The sequence below is a fragment of the Embiotoca jacksoni genome, unplaced genomic scaffold, assembly GCF_022577435.1.
Source record: "Embiotoca jacksoni isolate LCO1_2020_lvr unplaced genomic scaffold, fEmbJac1.0.p SCAF_21, whole genome shotgun sequence".
Classification (NCBI taxonomy): domain Eukaryota; kingdom Metazoa; phylum Chordata; class Actinopteri; family Embiotocidae; genus Embiotoca; species Embiotoca jacksoni.
In genome coordinates this window covers 2,678,862-2,704,174 of record NW_027185352.1, presented here as the reverse complement: position 1 = coordinate 2,704,174, position 25,313 = coordinate 2,678,862, and the positions used below count along the sequence as shown (strand labels likewise).

At 41.7% G+C, this 25,313-nt stretch overlaps 1 protein-coding gene across 4 annotated transcripts in view; it reads left to right on the top strand.

The window, feature by feature from the left end:
- The first annotated feature begins 21,833 nt into the window (after window positions 1-21,833).
- The window catches only part of lmo3 (LIM domain only 3), a 52,238-nt gene continuing 48,758 nt past the window's right edge, over window positions 21,834-25,313 (top strand). The window contains exons 1-2 of one of the 4 annotated variants that reach the window (XM_069156402.1): window positions 22,204-22,287; window positions 24,981-25,086. In XM_069156402.1, the coding sequence (XP_069012503.1) occupies window positions 25,062-25,086 (25 nt within the window). In that variant the 5' untranslated portion in view covers window positions 22,204-22,287; window positions 24,981-25,061. Of the gene's footprint in view, window positions 22,288-24,013; window positions 24,402-24,980; window positions 25,087-25,313 lie in introns of those variants that run through there. The other 3 variants (XM_069156399.1, XM_069156401.1, XM_069156400.1) reach the window with 3 other exon arrangements.

Genomic DNA, 25,313 nt, shown 5'->3' with positions numbered 1-25,313 from the left:
GATTCTGAAAAGGACTGAGGTGACTTGCAGCCTCCTTGATTCTTACTGTATAAGAGGCTCTCATCTCGCAATGTATTCCGAGGTGTTTGTTGCCACGGGAGGTGGCATACCGGCCGACATACAGATATAATGGAGCAGCATCCAAGTTTTGCTGGTCCCTCTGAGGCTGGGTTGGGGTGTAGACTCTTATGTAGGGTCCCCTGACGCTCCAAGAAAGCAATTAAAACATGAAGGAGGACGGGTACTCTCTGCAAAAATAATTCCATAATTTAATAAAAAAAAAAGAGAATGAGGTCATATGTGAGGACATTGAGACTTCCTGCATAGCAACCATGTCATGTCAGTAAAATTCCACTGAATCTTAAATCATCAACGCGAGGATATTATTTTCATGGCCGACTGTGTTTAAATTTATTATTGTATAAATGTTTGCTTTTTACATGATGTAAGTAAATATACTGTATGTAATGTTGAGTGTAACAGTCTTCCAGAAAAACACTAAGCATCACTAAGCAGCATTGTTGTTTTTTTTTAACAACGTGGTTATGCAACCAATTGTTTAGGTTTGGGATCAGTGTTGAAAATGGCTAAAAGAAATTTAGCATTTTTTTATTATCAGATTATTGAGTGCTAGTTGGGTTGTCATTTGTATAGTTTGATTAAACAAATGCAAACTTGTCTGTGCTTGCTGATGGACAAAATATGACTAATGAAGACACTGTAAACTGTTGCACACATATTTTTGGCATTTCTGCTGCACTTAGTCTTGTCACCTGTCATCTGACACATGTACAGTACATGTTACTGGTATTCTTATGCAGTATTTCCCATTCTTTTTCCTTCTAAGACCTATAAATGTTCCAATACAGACTAGAATCAGGATGTTGACGCGCATCATGACACAGTATCCAATCTCAGTCATACTATAGCTACAGATTAACTACTGATGAATTGCAAATATATGACACATAAAGGGGTAACAATTCAAAAGCCTTTTCACACACTCATCTGGTTTGGTAATCTCACCAGCCGTGCAAAGTCCACAGAGTGTGACACTGCATCATTTATGCACAAAAAAAGGTTAGGGCAATTAACGCACAGAAGCTTTGGCAATTTATTTACCATCAGATAATAAATTAGGCACGCTAAAAGCTCCTGATGAAATTCATTTATATTAACACCACAACATTCATGACGTTTGGAGCACATTGCTCTTCATTAGTGTTGTTAATTAATGAATTGCATCTGGAGTTTTAAGTGTGCGCAATTTACTCATGCTCACTCCTCAATATCGCTCCAGCACCTGATTTCACTATGTTGGATGGGTCTTTGTTCACTTTGACATTTAGCCAATGCCAATGTTCGGCATCTATGAAACACAAGTTTCTGTTTGGCCCTTCGTCTTATATCATTGAACTGCTTCCTACACTGGGCAGCAGTTCTTATAATACCACAGGAAGAGGCATTTGTACTATTTCGCACAACATCCCAAGACAATTTAACATCCTCAGCCTGTGGACGCCAACTCGTAGTACCATAAATTATGTCATTACGAGCCTGAAACTACCAGACAAGTATATCAGTTTCCTCCTGCATGAAGTTTCATCTATTACCAAACTGACAATGCATGCACTACCTTTTAAAGGGAACGAGAGGAGCTGATTTGATTAGCCATAATTGAAGTTGACCGTGACACACCTTCTAGTTATCTGTTCCCCCTATTTTACACCTGTGCCACCCTGTGCCAGAGATGTGTTCAGGGGGTTTACATGCTAAGATTTGCCAAGTGACACAAAAGACAAGGCAGACAGGAATGTATTTTAGTTTTATAGGTACATTGTTTGGTCATAAGTTAAGAATTAGATGAATTTAAAATTCAACTCATACTGCTGCTTAATGAAAATTCAGGTTATCACCAGAATCAGTATATGTATCAGGATATGTCACCAATATAATAGGACATATCAAAACATTATACATTTTGTACCAATCCAATTATCTATTAAAATATTTCACAGCCAGAGCCATGCAAGGTTAAAATTGTGTCAAATAATCACTAAATTATTTATTTATTTTTGATGTTCTACAGCAACAACAGACTCAATAAAGTCATTCAGAAGGCTGGCTCAGTCCTGAGGGTGGACTTGGATCCTTTGCATTTAGTTGCAGAAAGGGGGATGTTGTCAAAACTTCTCTCCGTTGTCGACAACCTCTCTTCTGGTCAACCAGAAAATCAGAACAACTAGTTAATACACTGAACGCCCCAGAAGGTCCCTCCTTCCTGTGGCTACTCAGATATACAATTGCTCCCCTTCCGCCCAGGCTGCTGTCATTACTTTTAACTCACATTGAAATTTTTGTAATATTACTTAATACTGTTGAACTGCTGTTAATTTATAGTTGACAGACAAAATGCTTTTCATCTAGTTCACCTTTGCGCATGGCAGTTAATTTACAATAAAATAACCTGTTATTCTGTTTACATGTTTCAAATGTTTGCAATTCATCCACACTTTAATTCTAGCTTACTTTTGACTAAGCAATTGTCCTTTGGGAATCAATAAGGTTATCTGATTCTGGCATTGCCACCTCACTCTTTACCTAAGCTTTACTTCAAATAAAAAAAATTGCAAATTACAAACCATCATATTTATGTCATAAGAACATTGTAGCCATCCTACGTTTATTGCAGCCTGGCTGCGCCAGACTATCGCTCACAGCTTCCGTTTTCTTTACTGTGATTGATTATAGTCTGGTCCTGCTGCATGTATTAACGTTTGCTCAGCCACTCTGAAGGGAGGACCAGCGACCAGTGTCAGTGGTTAACCTTGGTCGTCTCTCCCCTCCTTCACTGTCACTGAACGGCTGGTGACAGTGACAAGCACAGTGGTAACTGGTACCCAACCGTTTTATCAAACTTTTTGAGCTTTTTCCCCCCTACTACAGCTTCCTAGAATATCCATACTGGGGTCTAACCTGACAAGCTCCAACAGTTCCTGTATACCAGAACTGCACAATTTAAAAGCATGTTTTAAGCTATACACTACCCTTCTGCCCCCAATTTTCTCACCATTACTGCAGATCAGTAATGTTAGAAATTTCCAGCTTTTTTTTTTTTTTTCTGTATCAAGTCACTGATGCCAAACAACAGGTGCTGGGAAGAAGAGTGACAGAGCCTGCAGCCATTGTGAAATGAAGTGATTAGCCATCTTAATTAGCTGTCGTCTTTGGCCCTGGCCTTCTCTGCATGATGGAAAGTTGTGATCCGAGGATCAATAGGGAGTAAAACAACAGCCACCCACAAACCTCCTCTTAATCAACCATTCCTGTACTTGGAACCTGAAAAACAGACAGAAAGTGAGGGTGGGCCGGCTTTTTAGGGTAAAGGAGGCTTATTTATTGGTATCTGCTCAGCTTGCTATTCATCTAGTCAATGGGGGAGTTATACTTTTTTGTTAATTACATAAACAATTGTTAAGCTCAACACCTTTGAACTTGGTTTCTTTATTTTAAATTGGGAAAGAATCACTGCAGTCTAACCTTTACAAATATTGGGCCTCATTCACCAATATCTTCTTAAGTTTTTTTCTTCCATTTTTTTTAAAGAAAAATCATAAGAATAGACGACATCATATTCACGACGCAAATTTGTTCACACCTGCGTTTTTACAGTGGTGAATTCCATTGTCTTTGTAAATTTAAAGGGCGTGCCAATTGATCCTATTTAGCATTAGGAAATGCCCTGCCAATTCCTATCAAAGGCCATGAGACTGCAGGGAAGTTTAACAGTCACACAAACTGGAAGAGAAAAGAAAAGTTGAAAAAAACCCCGTAAATAATGGCAAAACGAAAATCGCTGGAGTTGTCATATATTAATTAGTAGTGTCAGTGCTGGATGTAAAATAAAAAAAAGATGCATGGGATGCTTGTTTTCACGCACCACAAATGTAAAAAGTTTATATCTAATTTTTGGCTGCAAGGATTCCAGTGAAATTCGAAACGCACAATCGAGTGTCATGATTGAGTTGATGCATAAAATTTGGTGATGATGGATGAAAGCGGGTGTGGCTCATTAAAGTGGATGTGGAAAACTTCAAAAAAAAATCTAAATAAATCACCTGTATGTCCTACTGAGCTGACGTTTTTTCAGCCCATCCACTGAATCAGGATACAATTTTGGCTCACTGTAACCTGTGGTCAATTCAAAAATCCATCACTCTATATTTGTTCAAATATGCAAAACCAATCAACATCTATATCTCCATAATTTTGCATTCAAATACGAACAACATCATCACAGCCATTCTTTGGATATTATATATCCCTTGTTTTCAGTTGGGTTCAGTTTAGTCAGAGGGTGAGTTTGTAGCGATATTCAATATTTTGCTGTAATTTGTCTTGTAAATGCAAGATTTTTACTTTGCCAAATGTTTGCTCAAACTTCAACAAAATATTTGACAATATGAGACATCATCCAAATTTCTGTGATTTTTTTCCAAATTTGGTCACCAATGCTTTTGACTGTTGTAAGCATTTTAAGTCGAAACAGACAATTTATTAGGGCACGTGAATGTGGCCTATTCATCCTTATGCGCCATCTAATGCCTTTGCTCAATTTCTGAGAGGGTACATGTTAGAGACATGAAACTTGGTAAACTCACTGGACATGATGTACTAATGCTTCCCAAGAAATATAATTACAGTTGGCCAGATGGTGTCACTATAATTAACAGTCAAAAGGGGAAAAATACAAATACTTGTTAGATGTTTATGTTCAACCAGCTGTTTGCTGCTCACAGCTTTAGTTGGCAAAATGAGCTACTTCCTTCTGTTGAGTGCAAGAGGGCTTGAACCCGTAAATTGCCGCTTGTGGCTATATTATTTTTTTGTTTTTTGTATGATAAAGTTTAATTTGCTTTTCTTTTTTCAAGACACCTAAAAATAGACCATTTTCTCAATACTTAGTTGTATTTTTATATTATCCATGGTATCCTGAAGAAGGTCTCCAGCACAACTTTGCTCAAATTAGAAGAAAATTGTCATGCATTGTTACACATACCAAGGCTCTCTTCATTTTACATTTGTGATAGCATACAACAAAAACTTCCCACACTGAAATTCATTGCTGCAGAATGAGTCCATTTCTGTTGGCATTAGAGGTCCAGTTTGAGGAAAGACACCACCAATAACTGTTTGCACTCAGCAGCTGAATTTATGGATGGTCTCAGCTGGCCACATCTTTATGCACGCCTAATGCAGCCGCAGTATTGGCCTCTCTATGCTCTTCTTCTTTGGCTGAACACTCTGACTCAAATAAATATGTCCAAATATCCGATTAACCAGATAGCCAAAAAAGTATCAAATGTATCCTTGTGAATAATATTCTCTGCACTCATACTGTGGGATGCTATTTTGGAATACAAGCCAAGAGAAAAGGGTTTTGGTTTGTTTTGAAGGATCTTCTTGAGCGCACCTGCTGGCCACCCAGATGACTGAATCAGCCTGCAGGTCTCCCTTGGCCCTAACCACAGCAGTGTACAAATAATGGTCCTGGTGCTGGAGGAACAACAGAATTTGCAGCGGCTTCTAAGAGAAAGACAGTTTATTGAGGACTTTATTGTTTCAATTGACTACATTCACTATCAGCATCATAGACTGTAAAGATGGACGACTTGCCAACCCCCCAAGAGTAAAGCTAAAACATGTCCTGTGACGCCTGGTGGCTGATGGCATCAGTCTAGGTCATAAATCCTGCCTCCTTTATGTTAGTGAAAGGGACAAACAAAACAATTAAAGTACATTTTTCCAAAAAATGGTTTCTGTCATAATGCTGATGTATTTTCAACTGTTCATTTTAAGTTTATAAAGTTTGATGATGTTATTTGATGCTATAAAAAAGGGATTTGACGTTGTGATTGACAGCTGCTTTGAATGAAGTATTGGCAGTAACTGATTTGAGCTGGAGTATGGCAAGGACCTTAACACCATGGCTTTCACCCCCCCGGTCACTACTGCACTGGCTCTGGTTACAAATGATGACTACCATGCAAGATGTCAGCGCCAGTGGCCGGGATATTTTGGATGTTTTTGCACAATGGGATGAAGTGGAGACACATTCTCCATCTTTAGATGCTGACCGATCAACACTAATTGGACTTCCACATAAAAAAAAGTGGTGAATTTTCCCTAAATGCTCTCCATAATTTGACTTTGACAAGTTGTATAAAAACTGATGACAAGAGCAAAATCAAGTGTAACTTATAGTCTGCTTAAAATGAATGTGTAGTTGTTATTACTTTGATACTTTCCATCTAATAACTGGTTATTGCCAGCCTCTACATTTCTGACTGCATGTAGCTCTTGCCCCCTTTGGACTAGTATGGATATCATCCCCCTGGCTGGTCAAACCACTGAGCTGTCTCTGAATTGCTCTGTCTTGTTCTACATGGTGACGTTCTGCTTAACCAGCACTTGGCTGTGTTTTCCTCCAAGGGGGCTAAATTATAGGTCTCCATCTCTGTACTACTCTAAAGCAAGAACTACTCGCTTACATATGGCCCTCAATTAGTTTGGTTACCGTTAGGCTTAAAGAGGCTGCACAGGAAAATGTAGTACAGCAAATGACTGACAAGTTCTTCTTTCTAGCCAGAGGAAACTGTGCCTGTTGTTACTGTCCTCTCATTAGTGCTTTGAATACAAACAACATCATGGATGATCTCGTGTGCTGCAGAGCTCAGAACTCGCTGTTGCTAAACAACTGCAGTTCATTAGCAACACAAATGAAATATACTTTAACACTCCATAAAAAAACTGCTGCTGGCGATCGCTGCCATGTAACTGTGTTGTCCTGGGTTCGAGACCAACTGCCAATTATAACCACGTTACAAACACATTTTTTATTTTTTAATATATACTAACAGACAGACAAAAAGAATCAGGTACCAACATCTCTCATCTCCAACTCCACTGGCATTGTAAGAATGGATTCAGTATGGCACGTGTAGCTACCGCTCATTTGAAGGGCAGAGTATAAACAAACAATCGTTAAGTACAACGAATGGTTTAATGCCAGAGTTCAAATAAATATTTCAAAGGTTTCTGCTCTTATTGAAATGTGAAAATGGAATGTGAAACAATGTTTTTTTGGCACACTTGGGCATTTTTATCTTTAATTGGTACGCAGATAATTCAGCACTTGAATTGCACACATATAACTGGGACAAAAATCTGCTTATGGTCTCATTTTGGGGAAAAATGCAAGTACCCATAATGTAAATCATTCAATTTTATTATCAAGACTTGGTGTAAGGTCAGGATGACATTAGGTTTAGATTAATGTTTGGGTAATGGTTAGGGCCAGGCAAGTAGTGGTAAAGATTAGGACTGAGGTAAGCCTCGAAATAATGAATCCAAGTCAATATAAACGTGTGTGTGTGTGTGTGTGTGTGTGTGTGTGTGTGTGTGTGTGTGTGTGTGTGTGTGTGTGTGTGTGTGTGTTTCTTTACACCCGTGATGAGTTTTTTGTATTTTTTTTCTGTCTTTCAGAATAAAATGAAAATTATCGAAAAGCTGTCATGGAAAGCAATATTCCATCATCAGTAAAGGAAAAATGTTTACTCAGATATTAAATTGACTATTAATTTAGGTGTATGTAAAAATGTCAACCGTAAATCCAGTATAAATGTCCCATTCTAAGCAGCACAGTTTGACTGTCAACTGATGCTTGGCACAACAATCAGGGATTGTCTGCAAGAGATTAAAAGATATTTTCCTCTACAGGCGGAGTAAATTGGTTTTGGATTAAGACTGATTGATTGCTGCTGAGGTATACAGCAGTCTGTTTGAAATGCTCAGTTCTGAACACACAAGTAATTTCAGCCCAAGCTACTCAAGGAAATCACACTGGATGGAATCAATAGATATTATGTAGCAGTTACCAGCATTACATTGTTCAAGGTTATCATTAAAGGACTGTAGAAATACCATTCAAAGGCTCATCATATGGTTCTGAATGAGTTGGCTTGCGACAGTCTATGTTACGATGTGTTCAGTGTGTGTGTGTACGTGCGTGTGTGCTGATATGTGTCATGGCATCAAACATGTGTAAGTAGTAAATATGTCATTCACTTTTGTATATCAGTGTTTATGGATCAATTTGCATTAGCACCAGGAATAAAAAGGACATGACATGAGGCAATCTTTCAGCTTTGTACCTCCATTATCTCCACCTTGAACTGGGCCTGTGCTCCCCGGGCTGGATATTGGATGTCAACACTTTTTAAGTATCTTAGCCGATGCTCAAAAACTGCAGAAACACAATTTTATTTTAGCACCAAAATTGTAAACCATCAAGAAAATGAATATGCTGTTTCTTTTTTCAATTATCAGATATAACATTGAAACATTTTATATTAATTTTCTTGCAGGTTTACAGTTTTGGTGCTAAAATTAAATTGTGTTCCCATTGAAACCATTAAACCATTGAATGAGAAGGAGTGTCCAAACTTTTGACTGGTACTGTACATAAAACATAAAAATAATAACTCTCCTCATATTAGAATTCAAATCATTAAGAAATGGAGTAATACAACAATATTTAAAGTGAGAGCAGCCAAAGCTGGCCAGTACGACTGATGCAGAGTCACCTGTAGCATCATGGCAGCAGTATATGAAATGACAATATCTTGATGTTGAAATGTCAACAATATGTTTATTGCTTTGCACTGTTAATTTGTGCTTGTTAATAGTTTGTGTGCACACCATGATACCTGCTGGGCCTCATAAAAAAAAAGACCTCTGCTTCACTTCCCTACAGCTACAGTAAAATCTGATTTCTTGACCTTGTTAGATCTGTTTCTCCATCACATATTTACAAGATTCAACTTTATTTTACAGGTGCTGTTTTGATGTCCACCTTAATTCAACAGTATGAACATAACTTTAGTTTGCATTTATTTCTCAGAGCACCGCAGGAAAATGTTGATATTGTGTTGTTCCAATCGATAAGACCCTGAATTTAAAATTCAGAATGAAGAAAAATGCATCTTTGCTGTTTTTTTTATTTATTTTTTTTATTAAGGGGCTACAATATGTTGGTATTTCTTTAAGGGCATTCACTAGAGATTTACCCAATATAATCCAGCAAAATCTCTCTTCAATGGTAACATCATGTTAAAAGACTCATTTAAAATGAGTCTTTTAATTTTAAGGATATTCCATCTATGACATTATTAGTATACAAAAGGGTGAGTAGGCAGGTTGCATATCATCACATGATTACCACTGATTGAAATAATCCCTCAAAAATGTAAGTATCAGGATGATAGAGACAATTTAGCTTCTTCAAAATCCAAATCAAAGGAAACTAATAGAATGAACTCAAGGCAGTAGCTGAAAAAAATTATGGACATTTCACAGAGTTAATAATACAAGTTTTTAGTGGAACTGTTTTCTACTGGTTGTCTGAAAAAGTAATATGTTCTTCGGAATAACCAGCCAAAAAGAACAATCGTTTCTGCAAAGATTTATTGCTTTTGAATTTTGGTAAAGTGCTAAATGCTTATTTTCAGTGCTGTGAATATCACAAACTGAATGTCATTGACCCACATGGTTTTGGAGTGCTTAGAAATACTATCTCTAAACTTGGTGAAATAAAAGCTTCTTTTTTTTTAGTGCCAGCCATATTCAGAGGCATTATCTTTTTAGGCTGTCCGTCTTTCCGTCTGTCAGTCCCATTCTCGTGGACGCTATATCTCAAGAGCACCTTGAAGGAATTTTACTTGATACCAAGGATGAACTGATTATATTTTGGGGGTCAAAGGTCAATGTCACTGTGACCCCAATTCAACACATTTATATGAATATGATATCTAAGGATGGGATTTCTTCAAATGTTATACAATGATTAATTTGGCCTTAAAGATGAACTGATTAGAGTTTGGTGGTCAAAGGTTCAAAGGCCACTGTGACCTCACTTCCTTCTCATCCATACGTCCCATTCTCATTGAGGGAATTTCGTCAAACTTGAAATTTGGCACAAATGTTCACTTGGCCTCAGCGATGAAGTGATTTGGTTTTGATGGTCAAAGGTCAGAAGTCATTGTTACTGTGATCTTGAAATATCTTCTGCTCTTCCTCTGACTCATAGAGAGAAAGACTGTGCTGTATTATGATACTGTGTCATGTATTATGCAGGAGAACGCGGCTGGTTGTGAGAGTAACCAGCAGTAAGAGGGTGGACAGTAGGAGTCTGTCCACGCTCAGCTGTGTCTGCTCATGCACAATTCCACCAGCTCTCTCGTTGACTGCTGCTGAGACAATATGGGCCGAAATATGTCACTAAAAGTACATTTAAATAATTTATGTATTTTAATTTTAATTGCTCAACTTTAACAATTGCAGTAAATAAAGCTCGTAATTTAAATTTGAACTATTTTACTTGAATTATTGTCTTGAGAAACTGACTCTATATTATTGATACTGAATTTAAATCAATTTAAAACTGAATGTAATATTTTTAAATTGAATTAATTTGCTCAGAAACTATTTTGAAAACTAAAATATCTGGATACTTACACATTCAGATCAAATGAATCAAATTCACTTTGTGTGTGTGTGTGTGTGTGTGTGTGTGTGTGTGTGTGTGTTTTTACACATTAAAAGTTGTTTTTAATGTGTACTTTAATTTGTTCTCAACCTGTAATTACATTTTGAGATAAACTGGCCTGTCCGTTTCTTCATACTGTCTTTCAGTCACAGTGTTGCAGTAGAATTATACTAATCTGTTCCATGTAATCACAAATTATATGTGAATATTTGTACTATGGAAAAGGTAAAGCTTTAGTTTCTCTTACAGTTTTAATCTTCCACTAGCTGCTCTCTTTTATTTCAGTCAGACAGAATGAGTCCCAGCTCATTGACTCATGCTGTTCTTGTTTTATATTCTGACTAAATGAATAGGTGCTTGAATTAAGTAATCTCCATTTACTCTCAGTGGAGTAATAAGAAGGGTCAATACTCTTTGGCCCAGTTATTCTTTAAGATTTGGAGGACTCCCTTCTGACCTATTACCGAAGGTGATTCTCCAGACTTTTTGAGGGGAGGTGGCTCTGGAACTTAGTTCTGCTACTTCTCTTTCTGCCAAAAGACAAAATTGGCCTGCGGGGAAGAGGAAAAGTTGTCATTAAAATTACGTATCCCTTGACCCCACTTGAAGGTCATATACTGGCAGCAATTACTGAGTGTGTCGTTAAGGAAAGGATCTGCTGGTCGTTAGTGTAGACAGTCCCCTGGCTTATCACCCTGGGGGGAAAGAGTGTGTGGGGGGGCGGGTGGGGTTCCAGTCCTTAAGCTCCTGAATGGCCTGTGAGGACTCGACTACAGGAGGAGAATGATAGTAGTGAAGGACAGGAGTGTCCTCTAGTAAATGCCGAAGCACTCAGTGAGGAGACTCTTAGAAGGACAGAGATCTGAAAAGTTGCTGATGGGCCAAACCACTCACATCTGGTAATCGTGTCATCTGGATATCAGTATTCTGTACTTCCTCCACCTACAGCCAATTCAAGAAAACCTCGCCTCATCTGTTATGAACAGATGCTGTGTGTGAGGTGTTTGTCAGAAGAAATCCGATGAGTCATGTGTCATATGTTTTACATTTCCAGGCATAAATTTGAAGAAAAAAAAATCAATGAGCAACAAAAAAGTAAAGAAAAACTCAAAGTTCATCAACGGGAACAATGTGGTATGATGCTGTAGTTGACTGTCAGTCAAATTGAGCATGTAGTTTCACGAACAAACTATTTCTGAGCGATTCAGAACAGAAACACCACAGAAATGTTGAGAACATGAGCATGTATATAGAACCACACCCATACAGTATCCATTACATTATCATCCATTATCATAGGAAAGCCAGTGATGAGTAATTGGAGTGCATTTATTCAAGTGCTGTAATCCAGTTTAATTTTGACATATTTTTACTAAATTTGAACATTTCAAATTACCACTTCTTTTTTTTTTTTAAGAGATGCTGTTTTATACCGCTCAGGTCACAAGCCTACAGGGCACACTCACAGGCTATGCAGGTATTAGGTTGAAGTGAAGCAACTTACATTTCATTATCCTTCCAAAATATAATATTATGCTATGTTATTTTCACTGCAAGTATATCTACCAACTTGTATGCATGTTTTATAATGTTAGAAGCACAGAAACAAAATGACCTGAAAACAATAGAAATCTTTAAATAAAGGATAATATTCTATTTTTGAGATGCGGTGGTTTTCAGTAAGTTAGCAGTATTATTTTTGGCAGATAGACTGCACAAGGATGAATACATTCACTGAGACGGAAGTATCAAGAGGTACAAGCCCGGAAGTAATTGGCTACTTACTTGAGATGACATTTTCCGGTTTGAGGGCGGTGAGTTCAAGCATTTCTGCTCTGGTGCCATTTTTTGTAGACAACAAAATGTCGTTCTACACACCATGTCTCTGCGAGAGAAGAGCTCCAAGAAGTACATTTCCAAATACTTTGATAACTATAAAAGTAAGTGAACTTACTAACTACTGAACATAAACAACCACAGAGAATTAAGTTCGCGAACGTAATAACAAGCTCACTTTGCTCACGAATGTGAGATAATTTGACAACAATTTGACAAATATTACCCAGTTTTAAGTGTGTTGGAGAAAACGGGACATTGCCCCCGACCCAAAATCAAATTAATGGTTAAGTTGTTCCAATTTCAAGCCAGTTATGATACATTCATGTTCTGGGGACTTCACATGGATATGATAGGTTGTGTAACCCTAACATCTATGTCATGACCATCACAAGTAGGTAACATACATGCCTTGTGAGCAGCATTCAAACATGTAGCCTTCATGAAAACCCCAGGAAATATAAAAACTGTGTTTTTGTCAGATGGAGCTGATTTCATATGTGTGCTCTCATCAATTGATTTTATTATTAACAGGGTGTGAAGCAAGGCTGCGTCAGCGACATGGGCATGATGGCTTAAGCCAAAGCCGTGGACTGTTGCTTATGATGTAAGATAATTATGTCTTCTTATTTTATAACCTGTTATACAAAACTATAATTTTCTTACAGCATCATTTTTTCCATTACAATTTGATTTATGAAATGAAAATCCACAAAGTTGCCTGCTTTACACAGCAGTGCCTGATCCCGATGCCCTGATGCAGGGGACACACTGCCTGCATGGCATTTTCACTGTCCATCCCCTAGCTTTCAACATTGAGTTCCCTTTGTCAATGACCATCAGTAATTAAATGTTTGAGGTCTGACAAGTGAAGAGTTGGAAGCAAAAAGGTTTTTGTTTACCCTCGTTAGAGTTAGACACAGAGGCACACACAAGACACAGAGAGAGTGAGACAGATAGACAGACCACACCAAAAAATGCTGCTCTTCAAATGTTAAATTTCATGCCATAATTTAATATATAAAATATATAGTGGTGTGAAAAAGTGTTTGCCCCCTTCCTGATCTATCAGTCTGGAAAAGGTTATAAAGCCATTTCTAAAGCTTTGGGACTCCAGCGAACCAGTGAGAGCCATTGTCATCTTGCCGTCTCCACCAACAGTTCTTCTCTTCTATCTCTATGCTGTCCTTTTCTCTCTATGCTCTCCTCTCACCCAAGCCGGTCGAGGCAGACCTGGTTCTCTCACCCCTGAGCCTGGTTCTGTCGGAGGTTTCTTCCTGTTAAGAGGGAGTTTTTCCTTCCCTCTGTTGGAGGTTTTTCTCCCTTAAAGAGGAGTTTTTTCCCCCTCCTAGCTTATGTGGGAATTGTTGAATTGTTGGGTTTCTCTGTATAATATTGTAAAGTCTTGCTGTAAGGACTTTAATGTGTTAAGTGCCATGAAATAATCTATGTTGTGATTTGGCGCTATATAAATAAAGTTGAATTGAATTGAATTGAATTATCCATAAATGGCGAAAACATGGAACAGTGGTGAACCTTCCCAGGGGTGGCCGGCCGACCAAAATTACCCCGAGAGCGCAGCAACAACTCATCCGAGAGGTCACAAAAGACCCCACGACAACATTCAAAGAACTGCAGGCCTCACTTGCCTCAGTTAAGGTCAGTGTTCATGACTCCACCATAAGAAAGAGACCGGGCAAAAATGGCTGCATGGCAGAGTTCCAAGACCAAAACCACCGCTGAGCAAAAAGAATATTAAGGCTCGTCTCATTTTTGCCAGAAAACATCTTGATGATCCCCAAGACTTTTGGGAAAATACTCTGTGGACTGACAAGACAAAAGTTGAACTTTTTGGAAGGTGTGTGTCCCATTACATCTGGTGTAAAAGTAACACCGCATTTCAGAACAAGAACCTCATACCAACAGTAAAATATGGTGGTGGTAGTGTGATGGTCTGGGGCTGTTTTGCTGCTTCAGGACCTGGAAGACTTGCTGTGATAAATGGAACCATGAATTCTACCGTCTACCAAAACATCCTGAAGGAGAATGTCCGGCCATCTGTTCGTGACCTCAAGCTGAAGCCAACTTGGGTTCTGCAGCAGGACAATGATCCAAAACACACCAGCAAGTCCACCTCTGAATGGCTGAAGAAAAACAAAATGAAGACTTTGGAGTGGCCGAGTCAAAGTCCTGACCTGAATCCTATTGAGATGCTGTGGCATGACCTTAAAAAGGAGGTCGGTGCTGGAAAACCCTCCAATGTGGCTGAATTACAACAACTAATGTAAGATGGCGCCGCGCTAGCGGCAGCCTGTTACAGCAGCTCCCACCCCCCCGAGTGTGTTTTATACTAAGTCTTTTTAAGCCTTTCTCCTCTCTTCGGAGTTGTTGTTTTCTTCTCTTCACGTGTGTTAAGTTAACAGTCAGACAATGGACCGTAATTTTTCCAAGTTTCTGGCTGGGGCCATTGTTATTGTTTACTCTCATGATCAGCTGATCGCGCTGAGTAGGCCCCTACTGCTGCTGCCCGGAGCGAGGCCTGAGATCCCCGTTGAACTTCGGAGAAGACGGAGGGGTTGCAGAGCTGGAGCTAAGCTGAAGGCGAAAAGGAGGAAATATAAACCAGCGGTACCGGCGATCTTAATGGGGAACGTGAGGTCGTTGGCCAACAAGACGGACGAGCTCGGCGCGCTGGTAAAGACCCAGAGAGAATACCGGGAGTGCAGCATCATGTGTTTCACCGAGACATGGCTGCACTCACATTTCCCGGACCACAGCACGGCCGTACCCGGCTTCAGGACTGTTCGGGCGGACAGAGACGTTGTGCAGAGCGGCAAGAAGAAAGGTGGAGGGATTGCAGTCTATGTGAACGAGAGGTGGTGCAATCCCGACCGCGTGTGTGTGAAGGAACGTTTCTGCAGCCCGGACATTGAACTGCTAGCCGTGGGGATGCGCCCTTATTATTTGCTGATGGAGTTCACGTCCGCCATTGTTATCGCTGTGTACGTTCCTCCATCAGCTGATGCAGAGGCAGCAGTGGACACCATCCACTCCACTGTGGCTAAACTGCAGACTAAGCATCCCGGTGCATTTTTGGCAGTTACTGGAGACTTTAACCAGTCTGGATAAAGTACTGCCAACTTTGCACCAGTATGTGAACTGCCCCACACGGAACAATAAAACTCTGGACTTACTGTATGCTAATGCCATGGATGCATGCAGTACTACTGCCCTTCCCCCCCTTGGTAGATCAGACCACAACCTGGTCCTGCTGACACCAAAGTATGTTCCCCTGGTGCAGAGGCAGCCTGTAACCACCAGGACTGTGAGGAGGTGGACACAGGAGGCTAAAGATGCCCTGCAGGACTGCTTTGAGTCCACGGACTGGGATGTGCTGTGTGGACCACATGGGGAGGACATCAACAGCATGACGGACTGTATCACAGAATACATCAAATTCTGTGAACACACCACCGTACCATCCCGGACTGTACACTGCTTCCCCAACAATAAGTCGTGGATCACCAGTGACCTGAAAGTTCTTCTTAATAAGAAGAAAGCAGCCTTCAGGTCTGGGACAGGGACGAGCTCAGGAGAGTGCAGCGCCACCTGAAGGAGAAGCTCAGGGAGTGCAAGGACTCCTACAGGAGTAAGCTGGAGGCAAAACTCCAGCAGAACAATGTGAGGGAGGTGTGGACCGGTATGAAGGAGATTACTGGCTTCAAGGGGAGAGAGAGACAACCAGGGGGAACCTGGAGAGGAACAACCAGGGGGCTCCCTGGAGAGGTCCAATGAGCTAAACTGTTTCTTCAACAGGTTTAGTTCACCGCCCTCATCTGTCTCCTCCAAACACCACACCTCCCAAACACCTCTGCTGCCTCCCTGGTGAACTGCATAGAGCCCTCAATCTCTTCCTCCATTGACACCTTGACACCCCCCCCACACACACACACACACACACACCCCTCTCTGTGACGACTGGCTAGGTTAGGAGACAGCTGGAGAGACTCCACCAGCGCAAGGCTGCAGGACCTGACGGCATCAGTCCCGGGGTCCTGAAGACCTGCGCCGTCCAGCTGGCTGAGGTCCTACAACACCTCTTCAACCTGAGCCTGAAGCAGGAGGAAGTCCCGGTGCTGTGGAAGACGTCCTGCCTGGTTCCTGTACCGAAGAAGACGACTCCATCTGGCCTCAACGACTACCGACCGGTTGCCCTCACATCTCATGTGATGAAGGTGCTGGAGAGGCTGGTCTTGGCCCACCTCAGGCCGCTGGTGAAATCTTCACTGGACCCGCTGCAATTTGCGTACCAGCCTCATGTGGGAGTGGACGATGCCATCATCTACCTGCTGCAACGAGCTCAGTCTCACCTGGATGGAACTAGTGACTCTGTGAGAATCACTTTCTTTGATTTCTCCAGTGCATTTAACACCATGCATTTAACACCATCCAACCACTGCTGCTGAGTGAGAAGCTGCGGGTGGTGGGGGTGGACGTGTCCACCGTCTCCTGGATCACTGACTACCTAACAGGCAGACCACAGTTTGTCCATCTGGGCAGTGTGCTGTCTGATGCGGTGGTCAGTGGTATTGGAGCGCCTCAGGGAACTGTTCTGTCCCCCTTCCTGTTCACCTTATACACAACTGACTTCTAGTACAACTCAGAGTCCTGCCATCTGCAGAAGTTCTCTGATGACTCTGCAGTGGTCAGGTGTATAAGGGATGGACGGGAGGATGAGTACAGGGCAGTAGTGGAGGACTTTGTGGAGTGGGCGGGAAGAAATCACCTGCTCCTGAACGTGGCCAAGACCAGAGAGATGGTGGTCGACTTCAGGAGGAAGACGACGGTTCCACAACCGCTGAGAGTTCTGGGAGAGGAGGTGGACATGGTGAAGGAGTACAAGTACCTGGGTGTCTCCATCGACAACAGACTGAACTGGAAGACCAACATCAACGCTGTCTACAAAAAGGGGATGAGTCGACTCTTTTTCTTGAGGAAACTTCGATCCTTCATTGTGTGCAGCAAGATGTTGGAGATATTCTACCAGTCTGTTGTGGCCAGTGCATTGTACTTCGCTGGGGTCTGCTGGGGGAGCAGCATTGGAGCCGGTGACACCAACAGACTTAACAAACTGGTTAAGAAGGCCGGCTCCATCATCGGCTACAATCTGGATAGTCTGGAAAAGGTGGTGGAGAGGAGGACGCTGAACAAACTATTATCCATATTGGATAATCCTGACCCCCCCTCTCCACCACCTGCTGCAGGGACAGCGGAGCACTTTCTCCAAAAGATTCCTCCAGCTCCGCTGTCAAAAGGACGGATACAGGAGATCATTCCTGCCCACTGCAATAAGACTGTACAATAACTCACCTCTGGCAAAATAATACTGTTGACTGTGTTTTTTGGTTGTTTGTATATAATATATATAGATATATATACTGTACTGTATACACTGTATATACCGTGCATTTTATATTTTATATTTATATTTTATAATTTTACTGCTATTTTATTGCTTTTCTATTGTTCTATTATTATCTTGTTGCTTCTGTATGCTGCTGTAGTGAAAAAATTTCCCCTCAGGGATTCATAAAGTAACTACCTAACCTAACCTAACCTAACTCCGCAAAGATGAGTGGGCCAAAATTCCTCCACAGCTGTAAAAGACTCATTGCAAGTTATCGCAAACGCTTGATTGCAGTTGTTGCTGCTACGGGTGGCCCAACCAGTTATTAGGTTTAGGGGGCAAACACTTTTTCCACACAGGGCCACGTGGGTTTGGATTTTTTTTCTCCCTTAATAATAATCCCTAATATTTAAATTTGTTTGATGATCTGAAACATTTAAGTGTGACAAACATGCAAAAAAAGAAGAAATCAGGAAGGGGGCAAACACTCACACCACTGTATTATATATATATATATATATATATATATATATATATATATATATATATATATATATATATATATATATATATATATATGTATAATAAAAATACACATGATGCAGATCTTTTCCCCACTTTTGCTCGGAGCCACGTAAGTCCTGTGAAAAACAGGGGTCTTGATTATCTCAACATGACACACACAGGCCATGTGGCTCCTCTAACATGAACATTCAAACTGAAATGAACATCAAGATGTTTTGCAACTGCCACGCAGGCAATATGTCGGAGGCCTGAACGGGGCTGAAGCTTACAAGGACTTCTCAAGAGAGATTTCACCACTCATCACCATCATGGCAATCCGTGCTATTGGTTGACTGAGTGTTCAGGATAGTTTAGGAAGGCAATTCCATTTCCTACCAGCACCCAGTGCCTGTGAACCGGATCAGTTTTCTCCACTCAGATGTCCCTCCACCATCACCTCAACCTACAGATGGTTACGGGGCTTCAGCAGCAGCTGTTACTGTATTCACTAAAACGAATCTGAATATGGCCAGGGAAACAGAGGTGTCTGTAGAGGGCACAGAGTCAGGAGGAAATCACATCTTCTCACTTCAGGGAGATTTACCATGTGGCTCAAACAGCCTTTAGGAAAAATGGCTTGGCACAAGAGCTTGTTGCCATTCAGGAGTATTGTCAGGTAAAGTATACCAATTACTGGTGAGGTGGCTTTGTTTCCCACCTGAATGCTCCCTGGTGAAGGTCATCTCCTGACAGGATGGTGTTTGATCGGACTCAAAATTCACTCTTTGGTCTGCTAGATCTCAAAACTCCAAGTGCCAATGACTGTAAATACTTAAAATTGCAAAGGGGCGCCCTGAAATTGCAACAGCAGCATAGCTAGTACCAGCAGGTTCAAGGCCAGCTCATGATTACAGGAAGTTGTGTGACTTTGGAAAAGAGGACATGGTAATGAAAGAGATCTACAAAGATACAAAAGTTCCTGCAATCATTAATCAATAGGTTCTTTATATGGCAGTTTGCTCGGGTTGGGTGATGGCAAAACTCAAACACGCAAAATAAATAAAAAAATAGGCTACTCAGAAGTTATAACAAAGAGATGTTTGTAAATCAGCCAAAATCTCCTCTGTGTGGCCTGAAATATTTTAAATACATCAGGTAATGTGATTAAGCCCCGCTGACTTCTTCAGTGTTGTAAGAGTTCAAACCTAAGCCAGGCGAGTGTTGTAACAGATCTTACAGTAATCCTCAACCCACTCAACTCTACAGTCACCTGTCATTTTACAAGGTTTATAATTGTTGATGCCATCAAATTCAAAATGAGTGTTATTTTTTTCATAAAACAATGCAATTTCTCAGTTTCAACATTTGATATGTTGTCTTTGGTCTATTTAAATATGGGTTTACATGGTTTTCAAACAATTGCATTCTTTTTTTATTCACATCTTACACAGCATCCCAACTTTTTGTGGGAAACGGGGTTGAAAATTTTCAAGAAACAAGACATAAATGTAACATGACACGATTGTTGTTCTCCCCCCCCCCCCCGCTGGTCGATAAGAGCTGACTGAGTGTGCTGAGCACGAGACCCGAGTTCACACAACTACCTGTAAGAGAGGGATTGTTTTTTTTAGTGTTGCCGTTGGCTACGGCCCACAGTAGCCTGTGTAACATTCACAAATAAAGTTTCAGCAAACCGAGCACCATCAGGTAAGTTTGTAAAGGAGAGATGGTACAATATAAAGTTAGCATTAGCATCTGGTCGTTTCAGATCTACTTTACAATGTGTACAATATTTTGGGAATCTATAGGAAGAGAAATATGAGTAGGAAAGAGCAGAAGTGTGAAAACTTTGAACACCTCCCTTTACATTGTACTTTAAATCAACCAGGGTATTTTTACCTTTAAAGACTGATGGTTGGAATATAGCTTCAGGCTATTATTGCCTGGCCTAAATATTAGACTTAGAGGACCTAAATCCTTTACAAAGCAAGTTCATCTATGACAGTCATCAGTCAATCAGACTAATTAATAAGTAATGAAATTAATGATTGAAATTATAATTCAGAAACAGATTGGTTCAGGCTACACTAGACCAGGTCGGGCCTCGCTTAATTCTGTGATTCAGGATTTCTTCGCTTCGCTTTCGTGAAAAAGCTGTCAAGTTTTGTTCAGATAGCGCCATCACAGGAGCCCAGGGTTTTAATCCGTGAGAAACCAACGTCGATTTCTTTTAAGTAACTTTCTTGCATAACGTAACATGTTTAACTTGCTTAATGCATTTTAAGTAGGTCTAACATGTAAATAACATCACTTGTGTAAAATTACTTATTTAAATTTTTCCTAACCCAAACCAAGTAATTTTTTTTCCAAGCCTGACAATTTGGTTTTTTTGGGTGACTAAAGCTAACGCACCTTACTGTTCACACCTGGGTGAGACAAAACGTGATGTTGCTGACTGGCAGGTGTGTTACACACTTTGGGGTGATACAGGACCTGTCGGCTGCATATATGTGCTGCAGTTTCATATGTCAATGTGTGTTGTTGTGGAAATACACACTGATCCAATCTGGGTTCTACATTCAGACATCTATGAATATATATATATATATATACACACATAACATCTGTGACAACATAAAGACGTAAGAACATCCTACGCTGCTTGCTCATAAAATACTTGATTACACCCCATCACAAGGAGGATTTCATACGTCAGTGTGAAAATTGCCTTCTTTTTAAAGTGCAAAAGCGTGACATTACCATTTCCCCAAGTGCTTTCTGTTTTAGCACTCTGGCTAATTAGATGGGTGATAGGAGTGGCACTGATTGGCATTATAAAAGCTGCACTATCACTCCTCATCAGTTCCTTGTACCCTCACCACCCACCCCACCCTTTTTTCTGTTCAAAGTTGCCATTGCCATCAGAGGAATTATTTAAGATAAAAGATACCACGGAAAGAAAAAGAAAAAAAATTCTCCCCTGACGGATATTATCATTACAACCCTTTATGGATTGTGCTAACTTACTTTTTTCCCCCTTGCTCTCTCTCTCTTGCTTTCTCCATCTGTGCCACTCAATCTTTCTGTCTCTGTCTCCCAACGGGAAGAAAAAGGCAAGGCGAGAAAAAAGAAGGAAGAGAAAAGTGAGTGAGCTCTGTCAATTGGAGTGAGTGCACTGCTAAGTCTGGCTACACTACAAAGGTTAGCAGATCTGACTGTCAATAGTGTCTTGTGGGTGGGAGGGGGAGGGGGAGGAGGGAGGAGACATGGAGGTGAGGTGGTGGAGAGAGGGGGGCGGTCGCTTTGAGAGAAAGAGATACTTTGATATTTCGGAATGTTAGAAGGGTGAATGTGGAGAACTGGAGGTTGGGGATCTAATTACCGGGCCATAATTGGGGGCTGGGGAATTGGTTGCCGTCCTCTCAACTCGCTGCAGATCAATTATGTTAAGAGAACATCTGTAAGTAGAGCTTAATGAGGTCCATTAGAGCAACATGCGCTGCCTTCCCTAACGGTGCTTGTCAGCTTCTTGGATGAGTTGGAGTGTGCTGCTGACGGGGGACCTGGTGGAGGGGCTTAAATAGGAGAGGAGGCTCGACTCCGCGCCGCTTTACCCTGACAGAGAACCAGAGACACTCAGACAGACAGGGGAGGGAGAAGGTGAGGAAGCAGCAAGGGGGAGAGGGACGCACTGTGAGGAAGGATCCGCAGAGCCGCAGGGGGAGCCGAGTTTAGGGTGATCTGACCCATCACCATCCCAACACCTGCTCTCTGACTGTTCTCTAAGTTGTCTTTAGAAAACCAGGAGTTGAACGAGCTTTTGAGAAAAGTTGCCATGCGGACAGTTTGATTCAAAGTGAAGAGAACAGAGAAGATTGAAACCCGCGGAAGCGACCCAAGTATTGGTTTTAAGCATCCCTGGCTGTATTTCAAGGTACGTGTTCAGTCCCTTGTGTGTCTCTGGGGTTGTGAGTTTAACGCTTTCAGCAGAGCGAGTGCTGCGCGTCGGGCGAGCCCTCCAGGAAAAAAGACTGTTACATAGACAGCTGATGACTTAATATGAAAATATAGGCCTGCTCTCCCGAGCTGTCTTCACCGTGTTAACCAGTGTGGCGGTTAAACGAAACCGGCGCCGGTGTTGAGGATGGGGTGTCGGGGAGAGAGAGACAGAGGATTAGGGTCAGCTTCTCCTCCCTCCGGTTGCGCGTGTGTGAGGAGTCCGTGGAGGTATAGGCTGTATGTTTCCGCCGGATGAAAAAAGATTTGATAAGTGACGGTCTCCTCCATCCACCTCCACTGCTGCCTGCTGTTCCCATCTTCGATTCATACATGACTAATTGGCGGAACGCAGCGACTGAGAGGAGGGTGGAAGGGCACCGGGGGTGGGGTGGCAGCCTCACACATAGCTCCTACACACACTCTGCAGCAAATTGCATGATTACCAAGATAGGCCGAGAAATAATTCAATCCATGACAAAACCTAATTACTGGCAGGTAATACCCTGTCAGCTTTAATGCATCTCATCACTCATAATGGCGCGGAGAGCATTTTATGACCCATCTCATTATCGCTGCGTTTTAGGCTGGAGCCGCATCCCAACTATTGACTTGTGTCTCCTCCTCCTGCTACCTTCCCCTCCCTTCCTCCTTCCTCTCCCTCTTAGCCCCTTTCAAAGAAATAACTTGGAATTGTGTGGCTGTGCTGGACCACCGTGGGGTGTATTCAATGGTGCGCCGTGAGGGGAAGGCTGTAGAGGATCTTAACACTGGGGCATCACGGCCTCAGCCGCTCCAAACTGTGCAGTTAATTGATGTGGACTACAGCACAAACCTAAAATAATTCGTCCCTTTAATTATGCCTTCATAAATGATTCCAATGAAGACTTTGAAAAAGATCATCAGTCCAGGCCGCTGTAGTGGAGCCTGTGACCTCACAGTGTGCGCGTGGAGAGAGAACACCACAGAAAGAGAAATCAGTAACTTTGTAGATTAATTAATAGTTTAATAGCAGCTTACAATTCAGATGTGCGTGCTCCTTGTTTGTACTTCCATAATTGTATTATCTCAGACTAGTCTGTATCTGAACATCAATTCAGAGAGTTACAAAAAATAAACACACGTGCAAAATAGGACTGACACTTTGTAGCAACTCTTTCGCCCACTGACTAATTGCTTTAAGGTCCATTAAATCGGGTTCCCTAATAAAGTTATTTGAGTAACCTAGTTACACAGGGAACCATCGGAGAATTGCTTCTCGTGTTGTTTTTGGAAAGCTTCTGTTTTGACTAGTGTTTGACCTGAAATCATTTTCAGCTGCCAGCTGTGCTCCTCTTCCAAAGGACAGGATCAGTTGGACATTGCTGCTAATTGTTGGACTCTAGATATGAATAATATTTGGAATAAGTGAGGAACAGGTGTCAGAAGTAAAGCTGTTTCTTTCCGTGTAATCTATGTCTCTGAAAGCAGCAAGAAGGTTTATTTTTTTCTTAATAAAAACAAAAATCACATTAGGCTCTAACTTGTCAGTAAACTTAAACAGCTCTGTGAGCACTTATCAACTCCAGCCAGGCCACTTGTCTTTGTCTCTATAATGTAGTGATCGTTTGCGCACGCGGCTCCAAGATTGAACGTTAAAAAAAAAAAAAAAAAAAAAAGTGGGCGTTCTGGGGACGCGCACGCGATGCATGTTTTTCGTGACTGGGTAGCGGCTGGTAATAAGTGAATGACCTTATCGTGGCGGCGTAATGTCTCACCGGTGAGGGATTGGGAGTTCGGAAGATAATAAAGCTTTGCTTCCCCATCTCTTGCCACTCAGTCGCTGGTGCATGAGCCAATCTCACACCCTGCATGCGGGCGGATGAACACCTGTAGCTGGGAACTCCTAACAAAGTGGTCACTGTGATCCATTTGGAGCTCATTATTTCCAGCCTGAAGACGAGAGTGATGCGACGCGCGATGTCAGTTTGGTGAACTTTAGCTGCTCGGAGGGACTCTAGCTGGGATCCGCTGCTTTAGTTCAAGCTTCTGCTTAACTCGTTAACTCGAGAGGTGAGTGACCAGGAGCCAAGTTATTTTGACATTTACATTTATTTTGAAACAGCAGTCTGGGACTTAGCTACACGTCCGTAATGTGTCATATTCTAAAAAAAGATGGCTGAAATGAATTTAAAAAACAAAACATGTATGAATGCAGGGTTATTTCAATGTATGTGGCTGAAAACGGTCAGCTTTAGAGGAACAGGTTAAATGTTGAAGTGATGATGTGGGGAGAGTGGATTGATGGGAATGCAGCTCACACCATGCCTGTGGCACGTCGTCGCGTTGATGAGCGGAGCGGCGTGCGGCAGGAGCCGCTGTGATGAGGTTGCCAGTAGGATTAGATGGTTGCTGCGCCGCGGAGGGGAAGCATCTCTTTGTCGTCCTGTCATTCGCTGCCTGCATCTTTGTGCACATACAGCTCCGATCGGCGATAAACGTGCTCTCACACGCCGTGTGACGCCCGACGGCAGCGAACAGCTCGCTCTAGCTCCTCCGCCTGCGTTTGGTTGGCCGATGTTTCCCCCCTCTTTTCATTCCTCTCTGGTCGCCGTGCTGGATTGTTCCCTCTCTAACAAAGCCTGATCTCAGTCTGCCTGCAGACAGCTGCTCTCCGGACCAGGCGGCTCCGGGTTGCATGGTGGTGCTTCGGCTGCTCCAGCTTCTCAACAAATGCAGAAAAGAGAGAAAAGTTTCGGTAAGATGCTTTCTTTGGCTTCGCATTGTTTGAACGGCACGTTTCATGTGTGTTTAGTGTGCGCTGCGACGACTAGTTACAGCATCTCTCTGCGTCGAAGGCTACGTGTCCAGATATGACCTGCTTGTGCTCTAACCTGATCCATTAGCCCATCTAGGCTATCTTCTGGTTTTCCACCGATAACCTCTCAACGAGACGTGAGATGGACGTGCTCTTGTTGTGTTATG